General features: G+C 37.0%; 1 protein-coding gene across 1 annotated transcript in view; it reads left to right on the plus strand.

Moving 5' to 3' along the window:
* The window catches only part of Tdg (Thymine DNA glycosylase), a 156,477-nt gene that overhangs the window by 85,643 nt on the left and 57,244 nt on the right, over positions 1 to 13,590 (plus strand). The window contains exon 5 of the mRNA XM_090389716.1: positions 6,681 to 6,763. Coding sequence (XP_090245842.1) covers positions 6,681 to 6,763 — 83 coding nt within the window. The remainder of the gene's footprint in view (positions 1 to 6,680; positions 6,764 to 13,590) is intronic.

Genomic DNA, 13,590 nt, shown 5'->3' on the forward strand with positions numbered 1-13,590 from the left:
AAGCCTTGAATGGTTTGAGCATGCTCAATGCTGATGGGATTCTTCCTCTAGCTCAGAAAAATCACCTGAGAGGGCATAAATTCAAATTGAGGAAAGACAGATGTAGGATAGATGTGCGGAAATTTGCCTTTAGCCAGCGGGTGGTTGGTGGGTGGAACAGACTTCCATCCCTTGTCGTGGAAGTTGATAGCCTAAATAAGTTTAAGGCTCAGCTGGACAGGTATTTCGAACGAACAGAGGGGTGAAGTGGAAGTGGTTATTTTTATTTATTTATGTTACTTTTTTTTTTTTTTTTTTGGCTGATGCTGCATAAGCTTGCTTTCTTGCATCAAATGCCTCTACTAATGCTAATGCTAATATATTCTTAATGCATGATTAATTACTCCCTCTGATTGCCTTTCGAACATGCTTCTGTAGAAAACAATCTTCCAATAAATCCACAAAAGCCTTGCTAGTGTACAAGTGACCAACAACAAGTTCCAGTCAATATCTGGAAAATTAAAATCCCCCATTATAAGACATTCTGATTTATTGGCCCATTCTATTGCTCTTATAAATGTTCATTTTACCCATCGAGTCATTAGGCCTATAGCGAACTCCTACCCACATTTTTTTCTTTCCCAGTGCTTATGTCCCACCAGACTGACTCAACATTGCACTGTCCATATATGTTGACTGGATGCACTTGCTTAGAATTTGTGTTCCTTAACTAACAGTATAACCCCACTCTTACCCTTCTATCCTTTCTGTACACACTGTACTCCCTAAATTCCAATTCTGAAGTCCTTATATCTGTGTGACACCATGTCTCTGATATCCCAATAATATCCGCCTTTGATGTCTTGACCAGCACCTGAAATTCATTAAATTTATTTACTATACTCCTACCATTGGTTTAAATACAAGTATACATGCACCTATTCTTACTCTTAGTTTCTCTTAACACAGCCCATGTATTTACTTGTTTCATGACTCCTAGCAATTCCTGAAATTGACAGCAACTTGCTTTCCAGGCTGCTGCTCATTACTGTAGAAGAAGTGCAAGAATCCCTTCCACCTCTGCCTGCTGCTGCTACTGTTAATCTATTAGTCTGTGAATCCCACAAGCTGTCAGTTTTTGGACCCACCTAACATTGCCTCGATAGCATCAGCAAATATTCTTGCATCCCTTCTATTTAAGTGTATTCCATCCCTGTAGAAGCATTCTCTCCTGTTCACAAGCACAGACCATGCTGAGAAAAATTCTACCTCGTGTCTTGTAGAACCTCTCCAGGGCCGAATTGATGGACAATGCTCTCATCATATACTCCCTCTTATCGTGTCTGGGCAGAATTGCAGACACTTTCAAATTTAACCCTAACTTGTGACGTTTTTTCAACATTGACTTGTAGTAAATGTTAGTAAATCTGTAGATCTCCTACACTTAATGTCATCAGTGCCAACGTGTACAACAATATCACCTTTTGTGCCCTTAACAGATGATATCTGCTCTGCAATGTCATCAACTTTAGCCTCTGGGAGACATACCCTGGTCCTGTTCACCTATCCTTTTTGCACAATATATTTCCTGTTTCCTTGACAGTTGAGTCACCGACAATAACTAGCTACTGTGGGACCAGCATCTTCTGCCCTGAAGATTGCTGCTGTGTTGTCTGGTGCACAAGAGTGATCTGTGGCATTGAGTTCGGCAGGTGAGTGCTTGATGGTCTTCCATTTTAATTCCTTCGAGGGCATCTACCTGACTCTTCACACTCTCACAGCTGCCCATCGGAATGCTGAGTTGGCACCTGATTTCTTCATTCTCTCTCTCTCTCTCTGCACCTAGCACACACAAGACATCCACCAAGGCTAGATTGTCTCCTGTTTGGGAAAGGTTTGCAAATATTTCACATTTTGCACATTTTGTTTTTGACTGTGACGCATTGGAGAATTGTCCCTTTCAGTTCTCTCCCGAACCACAGCACTTCTGCTACTTTGTGCAGCACATTGCTTTGCTGCTCTTGTCTGGGACATGATTTCTGTTTTAAATACAATTTAATTAACAATAACAAATAATAAGATTTATAAATTTAATAGATTAGTCGACAATACTATACTAAGCTAACAGATTCCTAATACAGTGCTATGTATTACACTATCTAGTTTTAAGTTTGTAAAATAATAAGAGAAGTTTACCTCAGTATAGTACGTAGAACACTTCCGTATGATACTCTCCAGAAATTAAAATGAAAAAATCGAAAATCTTACATTAGAGTAACAAATAATTGCAAATCAATTTAGCGCAATTAAAAAAATTTAACGAAAAAATTGCAAAATGATTTTCCTTCCTCTCTAGGAAGAAAAATCGGTTTGTTAAATTTTTTTAATTGCGTTAAATTGATTTTTAATTATTTGTTACTCTAATGTAAGATTTTCGATTTTTTTTTTTTCGTTTTAATTTCTGGAGAGTATCATACGAAAGTGTTCTACGTACTATATTGAGGTAGAGGTAAAATAAGAGAAGTGAGACTTCTCTTATTATTTTACAAATATTGATATCAACGTTAGAACGTATTGAGCATTACAGCTCTAGTTCATACTATCTAGTTTTACATTATACCTTAAACTAGGGTGACCAGATTTATAAAACAAAAAAAGGGATGCTCATGGCAAGTTGACATGATTCGCTTGTCATACTGTCATACCCCTTCTACTTGTTTCATGTCAACTAGCCATAACTGTTTAGTATTAAAAGTAACATAGGTTACTTACATATTTATCGCTGTCTTAGTCTCGCATTAACATTGTCAAATTACACAAATCTTTGACTGGATTGTCCAGGACATACACTACTAATATCTTTGTCATTTTTTTTAAATGTAGATGACTGAATTTCTTCCATTCCTAAAGGTTTGGTTGTTCCATTATGAAATTGTAAAGGTCCATACAAGAAATGTATTTAAAAGGTGTTTTTGTTATTAATACTGCCTGTACTGCTTCAGCGGACAACTGGTTCCCTTCATCAGTCCAAAATGCTTTCCTTAAAGAAAACACTCTCTCTAATGATGCCTTTGTGCCCAGTATTCCTAACACAAAACTCACAATGTGAATTAGGTTCCCAAAACTAATGTCTTCATTTTTAATTGTCTGAATTGCTCAGTCCACCTCTCCCTAGTCGTCACATCACATTTCTTCCAATGATCAATCTTAGATTCACATATATTCATCATATGATTCGCTTCATTGAATAGTTCGTCTTCATCTATTACTTTTAGTATGTTGGTGTCAATTTTGAATATGTTTTGGACACACTGTTGAACAACACACCAAAATGGAGGAATATTTAACAAAACCCATTTAAAGTCACATATCTCTGCAAAAGGCCTACAGTTTTCCATGTATTCTAGGAAATTATCATAGAAATTGTTGACAGTTTCAATAAATTCAACATCTCTGATGATGCCATCCTCTATCAGTTTGTTTTTGAGGTCCAGGACAGCAGATGTAAAAAAATGTTGCTCCTTTCTGTTGAGCATTTGTTCTGTCATTGTGACAGTTAAGTGGCACAGGAACAAAGTTCTTGTGCCACTTCACTGTCATAAATGTCCTCTTGTTTAATCTTTCTGATAGTGTTATTACACATTTTAAGTTGGCTGTGAATGAACTTGAACCAGAGAAGGGACTGTGGATTATTAAAAAAGTCCCTCAAGCGTTTGGGGCTTTTATCTTGTGATAGAAAATATGACTTGAGACAATTAAACATTTTGATCATTTTTTTTTCACTGCAGGTAGCAAGGAAAACCATCTTGTCTTCACACTTCCTAAAAGTTGCTTGGATTCCATTACAGAAGGATTTCAGTGCCTCAACTGTAAAAGTGAAAACTTGAAAAATGTTGAAACACTGTTAATAATTGATTCCACATCAATTGGCAACATATCTGCACTTGTTTCCAAAGTGTTATGCATGATATGTGCAGCACAGCCTACTCATAAGATGTTCATTTTCATGTTCTTGCTTAACTTATGAAAGACATTGGATATTGGACTAATATCCAATATCCAATCTCCTGCAAGATTTTGGAATTCCAACAATTTCACTTGTATTCCTTTCGTAGGTATAAAATACCTCACCAAAACTGGGACAGACTTCAGGCTTGAGTGATTTGATGAATCTGCCATAACAGATACTTGCACATGTGAATCTTTTTGAGAATAAGTTTCGTATGATGGTAGATGTGCAATCCACTGATCTAAATGAATGGCTATGCTTGATACTGTGGAAAGGTAGCAATCCTTTTTGTGCAGTGAGACATTTCCGTTCACCATTTACATCTTGTTGTTTTGTCACAAAAGAGATTAGTTTACGGCTTGAACTTTTGCTGCAACTGCTTCTTTGAGCTTCTTTTTAGCAGTGTGCTTGGTAATATCTGAATGACCACCATGTATAATTGAAAATTCAGCTGTGCAAACAGTGCGTAAAACTTTACTTATTAACATTGACTTTCAGTTAGGACAGGTAATTCTTGTTTCAACGTGTCCACGAAACCACTTTTGCTTGGACATCTCACGACCTATTGTCAGCAAATTGGATTTATAATTAATTACTAGAACCTTCAAATAATATTATAGAGTTTACATCACCATCAATACATCACATATCATGCATAACACTTTGGAAACAAGTGCAGATATGTTGCCAATTGATGTGGAATCAATTATTAACAGCATTTCAACATTTTTCAAGTTTTCACTTTTACAGTTGAGGCACTGAAATCCTTCTGTAATGGAATCCAAGCAACTTTTAGGAAGTGTGAAGACAAGATGGTTTTCCTTGCTACCTGCAGTGAAAAAAAAATGATCAAAATGTTTAATGGTCTCAAGTCATGTTTTCTATCACAAGATAAAAGCCCCGAACGCTTGAGGGATTTTTTTAATAATCCACAGTCCCTTCTCTGGTTCAAGTTCATTGAAAAACACCAAAGAAAATACTAGAATTCATTCGCATGCGTTTGTCATGTCGGCCATGCTACACACAAAAGTCAACTCTCATATACAGAAGAAAAGAAGAAGAAAAAAAAAAGGATGAGTTTTCCAAAAAAAACGGGACATTTGGCGTCCCGTTTACATTTTCTCAAAACAATGGGATCAACGGCTGAAAAGGGGGACAATCCTGTTAAAAACGGGACGCCAAATATACGCTATCAAGTTCAAGATATATGTTATGCTATTCCTTATCGATCTAATATACCACAACAATGGCGGCCAGTTTTGAATGGTACAAGCTTGCTACAAAATCTCTATCTAAATTCAAAATAAACTAAGTAGCATAACTAGGAATATAAAGCTACTTCTAGAAAATAAATTAAGTCAATAAAATGGCAAAAATTTAAGAAAAACTTCTCTGTTAGCTGGAGCCGTAAAATCTTTGCCCACACAGAGATACTTAACTTGACACCTTGTCTCTAATATATCCCAACAATATCTGCCTCTGATGTCTTGACCAGCACTTCAAATTCATCAAATTTATTTACTATACTCCTAGCATTGGTGTACATGCAAGTATACATACACCTGTTCTTACTCTTAGTTACCCTAACATGGCTCGTGTATTTACTTGTTTCATGATGACTCCCAGCAGTTCTTGAAATCTCCAGCAACTTGCTTTCCAGGCTGCTGCTCATTCCAGTAGAAGCAGTGCAAGAATCACTTTCACCTCTTCCAGCAGCTACTGTTAATCTATTAGTCTGTGAATCTCCCCCCCCCCCCACCATCTAAGCTAGTAGTTTTCCAACCCATTTAAACATTCCCTTGATAGTATCAGCAAATATTTTTTCACCCTTTCTATTTAAGTGTATCCCATCCCTGTAGAAGCAGCCTCTCCTGTTAACAAGCACAGACCACACTGAGAAAAATTCTGCCCCATAAGATTGATAAATTTAATTGATTAAGTGACAATACTATACTATACTATACTAAGTTAACAGATTCCTAATATAGTGCTACGTATTACCCTGTCTATTTTTATGTTATACCTTATGCTATCAAGTTCGAGATATATGTTACGCTATTCCGTATCGATCTAATATACTATAAGAATGGCGGAAAGTTTCAAGTGGTACAAGGTTCTACAGATACTAAGTAGTAATGTACAAAATCTGTCTAAATTCAAAATAAACTAAGGAGCGTGACTAGAACTATAAAGCTACTTCTAGAAAAAATATTAATGTGACAATTAAGTCAATAAAACGACAGAAATTTATCTAAAACTTATCTGTTTGCTGCAGCTGTAAAATCTTCTCCCACACATGTTTATCCTCATTCCTCACACGTCCCTTGAGAGATGTGATATTATAATTGCAGATTTTTCAATCCTCAGTATATCTGTGAACAATATATAGACTGCATGAGTACTCACTGTAAAAGGAGCACTTGAAAGCATTATCCATCTTTCTCAGTGATAACATACTGTTATTGGTGAGCAATAGATTTTACTTTGTAGATTTAATAAGCTGATCATAAATGACAGCTGTGCAGAACCTGGTGACTGGCTCTTGTATCTGTGTATGATATTGCTGTTTCCAATAAAATTCTAATTTTAGATCTAAATTGTTGCTTAAAATATAATTTATTTGCATTAGGTTTGTTAATTGTTGCAGTATTTTATTTATTTTTTTTCCCTAACTTTGCAAATCTTTCTCTAGAAAAGAAATTCGAGAAGGTGCAGAAATTCTCCTTGGAAAACTAAAGAAGTTTCAGCCAAAGATTGCTGTGTTTAATGGGAAAAGTAAGTAATATTGCAGTTTTACTTAATTGTATATTTAAGAAAAATGCTTTTGCCAGTTCATAAATGTTCTGACTTTTGTGGAAAAGGTAAAAAAAAATTTTACATACCGTTGCCAAAATTATGCAGTTCCTAGGAAGTTAGACTTTCTCCTTTAGTTTACTCCTGTAACTGACATCTAATAAATGTCTTCAGGAATAATTTGCCATTCTTACAAAATCATATCTGGCTCATAGCAGATCTTGTGGTATCAGTTGCAAACTGTTTGAGATGAATATTTTTAAGGTTAATGATTTCTTCCATGCATGATTTTATCAATAATAATGCTTATTTGAATTCGATACTTCTGAACATACTGTAGTGGCTTGACATTGAGATTGAAACAGTCAGTTGAATCAGGAGGATTTAATTATTTCAGACCACTTTTGAATGCTCTTTATAGTATGGAAAAGGCAAGCATGCGTTTTCCTGTTTGAAATAAGAACAACCTTCACAAAATGCTCTTAACGTTCATGGAAATGAACGTTAAGAACAGGCCTGTTATTTTTTCATAATTTGTGACCCCCCCCTCTCCCTTGAGATGAATATATCATTTGAAAATGTTTATAATGCAGTCATTTGCAAATTATTCTTATTTTGTTTTTTTTTACCCTTCAGTAGTGCCCAAATACTGTGAAATAAAATAAATTCACATTAACAGAAAAAAGAAATGTAACTGTGAAGTGGTTAGCATTAGCATTAGCATTAGTAGAGGCATTTGATGCAAGAAAGCAAGCTTATGCAGCATCAGCCAAAAAAAAAAAAAAAAAGTAACATAAATAAATAAAAATAACCACTTCCACTTCACCCCTCTGTTCGTTCGAAATACCTGTCCAGCTGAGCCTTAAACTTATTTAGGCTATCAACTTCCACGACAAGGGATGGAAGTCTGTTCCACCCACCAACCACCCGCTGGCTAAAGGCAAATTTCCGCACATCTATCCTACATCTGTCTTTCCTCAATTTGAATTTATGCCCTCTCAGGTGATTTTTCTGAGCTAGAGGAAGAATCCCATCAGCATTGAGCATGCTCAAACCATTCAAGGCTTTGTACACCTCTATCAGATCACCCCGCTGGTGCCTAGTTTCCAGACACTGTAATTTGCAAAACTTAAGCCTTTCTTCGTAAGAGAACCCCTTTGTCCCATTCACCAATCTAGTTGCCCTTCTCTGTACTCGTTCCAGCAGCTCTACATCCTTCCTGAAATGAGGCCTCCAGGCCTGTATACAGTACTCTAGGTGTGGCCTGACCATTGCCTTATACAAGGGAATAATCATCTCCTTATCCCTGCTAGAAAAATTCCTATATATCATTGACAATACACCATGAGCTACTCTTGCAGCTCGTCTGCACTGCTCAGAGAACTTCATATCTGCCTGCACCACCACCCCCAGGTCCCTTTCATTCTCTACCACTGTCAGTGTAGTACCACAGAGTTGATACGTTGCTCTGGGGTTGCTGTTTCCCATATGTAGTACTTTACATTTGTCAATGTTAAACTTCATTTGCCACCTCGAAGCCCATCTGCTCAACCTTTCCAAATCCTGTTGCAGCAGCATAGTGTCAGTAGTGTCCTTGACAACCCTGCCAACCTTCGTATCGTCTGCAAACTTGGACATTAAGCCTGATATACCATCATCAATATCATTTATAAATACAGAAAACAATAAAGGCCCCAATACTGAACCCTGAGGGACTCCACTAATAACGTTAGTCCACGATGAGCAGTGTCCATTGATTACCACTCTCTGTCTTCTCCCCCTCAACCACCCCTTTATCCATAGCAGCAACTTGCCTCCAATGACACACTGCTCCAATTTGTGCAGCAGTCTTCCATGTGCAACAGTATCAAAAGCCTTTCTAAGATCCAAGTATATAATATCAAAGTTATTCCCTGCATCCAGTTCTTTTGTGACTGCATCATAGTATCCAATCAAATTGGTCAGGCAAGACTTCCCCTTAACAAAACCATGCTGTGTCCTAGCTATAACTGAAGTCTTGTCTAGATGATCCTGCAGTGCTTCTTTCACCAGTGCCTCCATTAATTTTCCGGGAACAGAAGTTAAACTCACAGGTCTATAATTACTTGTGTCAGCCTTTGATCCCCCTTTGTGAATTGGGGTCACATTTGCACATCTCCAGTCAATGGGTACCTCCCCTGAGTCCAAGGAAGCTCTCATAATTATGGCTAAGGGTTTGCTTACCTCCTTTGCTGCCTCCTTTAATATAACTGGATAGATCCCATCCACCCCAGGTGCCTTTCTTGTGTTTATCTTCAACAATTTCTCCTCCACTTTGCTCTCAGTTATTACAAGATTCTCTAGCTTACTGCTAGAGTTGAATACACCTCTGGCATTCCCCTCGCTGAATAACTCCTCATGTGTGAATGTCGATGCAAAATATTCATTTAGTTTGTTAGCTACCCGAGCAGGGTCATCAACAGTTGACCCATCGATCTCAAGTGGACCAATCTGATTCATCCCCTTCCTTCTAGAGTTTACATAAGTAAAGAACTCTTTGCTGTTTTTCTTCGCATCCCTTGCCAAGGATCTCTCGTAATCTGCCTTCGCCTGCCTAACCTCCTTTGTAACTTGGTTACAGATCAACTTGTATCTATCATAGGCGTCCGTGTCACGTGTTAATTTGTATGTATCCCATTCATTTTTCTTCTCTGCCATATGCCTCATTAGTTCATCTGACAACCATTTAGGCCTAAACCTTGAACAATATTTCTTAGTTGGTATGTAAAGCCTAGTAGCTTCCACGATAAGTTCTTTGAATGCTTCCCATTTTGAATTTGCTGTTGGCAATATCATCAGTTGATCCCACTGCATAGAATTTAAATACTGTCTCAGTCCATTGTAGTCGCCTTTACGAAAGCAATACCCCTTCCCTTTACCCCTAATGGTAGTTACCTCTTTGAGTAACTCCCACTTCAGCACACTGTGATCACTGCCACCAAGTGGTTCATTTATCTGCAGATTCTTAATGCATGAAGAATCACTACTGATAATCAAATCAAGAGTATTACTCCCTCTAGTTGCCTCCCGAACATGCTGATGTAGAAAACAATCATCCAATAAATCCACAAAAGCCTTGCTACTGTGTGAGTGACCAGCCCCCAATTTCCAGTCAATATCTGGGAAATTAAAATCCCCCATTATAAGACTCTCTGATTTACTGGCCCACTCTATTTCTCCGAACAGTTTCTTATTATACTCATCAGAGTCATTAGGCCTATAGCACACTCCTACTCTCAATTTTTATCTCCCAATGCTTATGTCACACCAAACTGACTCGACACTGCACTGTCCAGCGATGTCGACTGGCTTCACTTCCTTGGATTTTATGTGTTTTTTAACTAATAGCATAACCCCTCCTCCCTTCCTATCCTGTCTATCCTTTCTGTAGACATTGTACTCCCCAAATTCTAGTTCTGCATTTCTTATATCTGTGTGACACCACGTCTCTGAAATCCCCACAATATCTGCCTTTGATGTTTTGAGCAATACCTCAAATTCATCAAATTTATTTACTAAACTCCTAGCATTGGTGTACACACAAGTATACATGCACCTGTTCTTTTTCTTAGCTACCCTAACACAACCCATGTGTTTACTTGTACCCCAATGATTCCCAGCAGTCTCTGAAATATCCTGCATCTTATTTTCCAGGCTGCGGCTCATTCCAATAGAAGCAGTGCAAGAATCACTTTCACCTCTGCCAGTGGCTACTGTTAATCTATTAGTCCTTGTATCCCCTCAATCTAGCAGTTTTCCGACCCACCTAACATTGCCTCGATAGCATCAGCAAACATTCTTGCACCCTTTCTATTTAAGTGTATCCCATCCCTGTAGAAGCAGTCTCTCCTGTTAACAAGTACAGGCCAGGCTGAAAAAAATTCTACCCCTTGAGCCCTGCACAATCTTTCCAGGGCCGAATTGATTGACAGGGCTCTCATCATATACTCCCTCCTATCGTGTCTGGGCAGAATTGCAGACACTTTCAATTTCAACCCTAATTCACGGCTTTTTTTTCATCAGTGACCTGTACTTGTCAAGTAATTCCGCCGGTCTCCTACTCTTAATGTCATTAGTGCCAACGTGTACAACTATATCACCTTTTGTGCCCTTAAAAGATGATATCCGCTCTACAACGTCATCAACTTTTGCCCCTGGCAGACATACCCTGGTCCTATTCCACCTATCCTTTTTACAAAGCATGTTTCCCGTTTCCCTGACAGTAGAGTCACCAACAACTACTAGTTCCTTTGGGACCAGCGCATTCTGCCTTGGGGGTTGCCGCTGTGTTCCGCGATGACCAAGTGCAAGCTCTGGCATTGGTGTGGGCAGCTGAGAGCTTGATGGGCCCCTCACTTGTAATCCTTCGAGGGCATCCACCCTATCCTTCAAGCTCTCATATAGGCCCATAACAACGCTGAGTTGTCGCCTTATCTCCTTACACTCCTTGCATCGCACACACACAAAGACATCCCCCATGGCAGTATCATGTCCCATACTTGACTGCTCCGCAAACATCAAGCAAATAGTGCATCTTACAAGGCTGTGATTCAGAGGACAACTGCCCCCCTCAGTTCTCCCCCGGGCCACAGCATTCCCATTAGCTTGAGCCCTTTGCTTTGCTGCTCTGGTTTGAGTCATGATTTAGATTTACTTTCAATAAAATTTCAATTTCTGTACAAAATTAAATCCTAAACTTGTATCCAAACACAGTTATAACGCTATATTTATGTTTCAGTAACGAGTGTTATCTATGGAATATTTACGTTTCAGTAACGAGTGTTATCTGCGAAATCCCTTTATATAACTTTCGTATCAAGTTATGTATTAATTATTTGTTTTTACTAATTATTTATGTTATGTAACCTAAGTGGTTATATGTATAATTAATTATGTTAAATATAATTAATTATATTACGTTTGTAATCTAAGTCGTTATATGTATTTATTTAAACGTACAATTTAACTGCTAACGAAGTTCAACTAACGCTATCTAGTACGGTATATCGTATCACAAAGGCGGGAAAATTACGAACGGTTAGCGGAGTTGAAACACGTGGAAACCTTTACCGATACTTTTATGCAATTACAAGGCCGAGTAAAGAATAAATACACCAAATTAATCAGAAAATCACAAAATAATGTTATACTACTAAATTTAAATCAAAAGTTTTAGAAAAACAATAATTTCAAATCAATAAATAAGAAAAATCCACTTAGCGGCTTTGAAAACGACCGTCTCTAGTAGCCTCGTCAGCAGACTCGGTTATCTCGATAATAAATCGGTAATTGGCTCGTAAGGTTCATCTTAGTTATATGAGATGATTTTTAGTGCTGATTATCAGTGCTTCACAGATATGGACTAGTATATTATATAAACTGGTGTACTATAACTGAAGTAGTATGAACCAAAAAAATAAATAAATTCTAGAACAATAACCATCATTGCCAACCTGGGATACTTTGGTGTATTGAACAATAACACGTTAAAGTGGTCCATATATAACAGAAATTTTATAAAGAAGCATTGGAAAGATTTATGTCTTTCAACAAGTTATGCAAACTAAAAATCACATTTAATAATTCAAATAGCAAAATAAAATCTGTGTTTTACTATAAGCAGGGGAAAAAAATTTTACTCCTGCAGGATTATTGAATTTGAGTTTCTCAGTATGCATAAAAATTAGATGAGTGCATTGCTGAACATGGACAGGAATAATAAAATATATATGAAAGGATATAAGTTGTCTCAATCTATGACAGTGGAATCTTTTAATACTTGAATTAGTTTTATTTAATCCTGAGCTTATCACATGGGGATGATTTGATCCCATGTTAATTTTCATGCTTGTTGCCCTGCCTTTCATTCAGCCTGCGTTTAAATAAAAGCATTTTTTTATTTCTCTATTGAAAATTCAAAAAATCTCCATTGTCTAGCAGACAGAAAAAATGCAGAATCAAGTATGAAAAGCACCACTAAGCTTAATGCTTAGTAAGGTGTTTTTGTGTTCTTGCTGTAAAAGTGGCAAAAAAGATATCATTTGTCAATTAGTTTCATAGAGTTTTTTGAAATGTGAAGTATGTCTATAGTTTTCACTGAAAAAGCTCTAAAAGCTCTTCTTGGTTTGCTGCAGAGCACAAGACCTTCCCATATTTCAAACATGGCTAGTTTTGTTTTTACTTTTCTTTTTTTTGTGTGTGTGTGCAGAGATTTGCATTTTGATGTTGCATTGAATTATCCGAAGGTGACTTCCATTAAAAATTGAAATCAACCACCAAAAACTTGTGTGAAATAGAAAAAAAAAAAAAAAAAACTTTATTAAAGTTTTTTCTATTTTGCACTTCTGTTGTGTACAAAAAAATAAATAACAAATACATATTTGTTAATGACCAGTTCGAGGAGCAGCTTTCAGAATTGCATTTATTGGATATTGAAAGCCTACAGGAAAATGGTACAAGTGCATTAGCACTAGAATTGCTGTGATGGACAATTTGACTGTTTGCCTACTTTAAATTATTGCAGTTTTGCAGCCCTTTTAACTACAGATCTGTGAGTCCATGAGATTTCCTAACTTTCCATTAATTTACAGCATGCATGATTGCAAATAATTTTGCACACAATTTTTTTTAGCTCTATACCTAAAACCGCCAAAGCAACCAGTTTGACTGTTTGTAAAATTTTTAATAAAATTAACTAATTTTTATATAGTTAATCAAGTTTTTGCATTTGTGAGAAACATTTGTGATTTGAATCACTCCCCTATGATTTG

This window comes from Mastigoproctus giganteus, chromosome 1 (assembly GCF_048544385.1).
Source record: "Mastigoproctus giganteus isolate SK-2022 chromosome 1, ASM4854438v1, whole genome shotgun sequence".
In the NCBI taxonomy this organism is placed as follows: Eukaryota; Metazoa; Arthropoda; class Arachnida; order Uropygi; family Thelyphonidae; genus Mastigoproctus; species Mastigoproctus giganteus.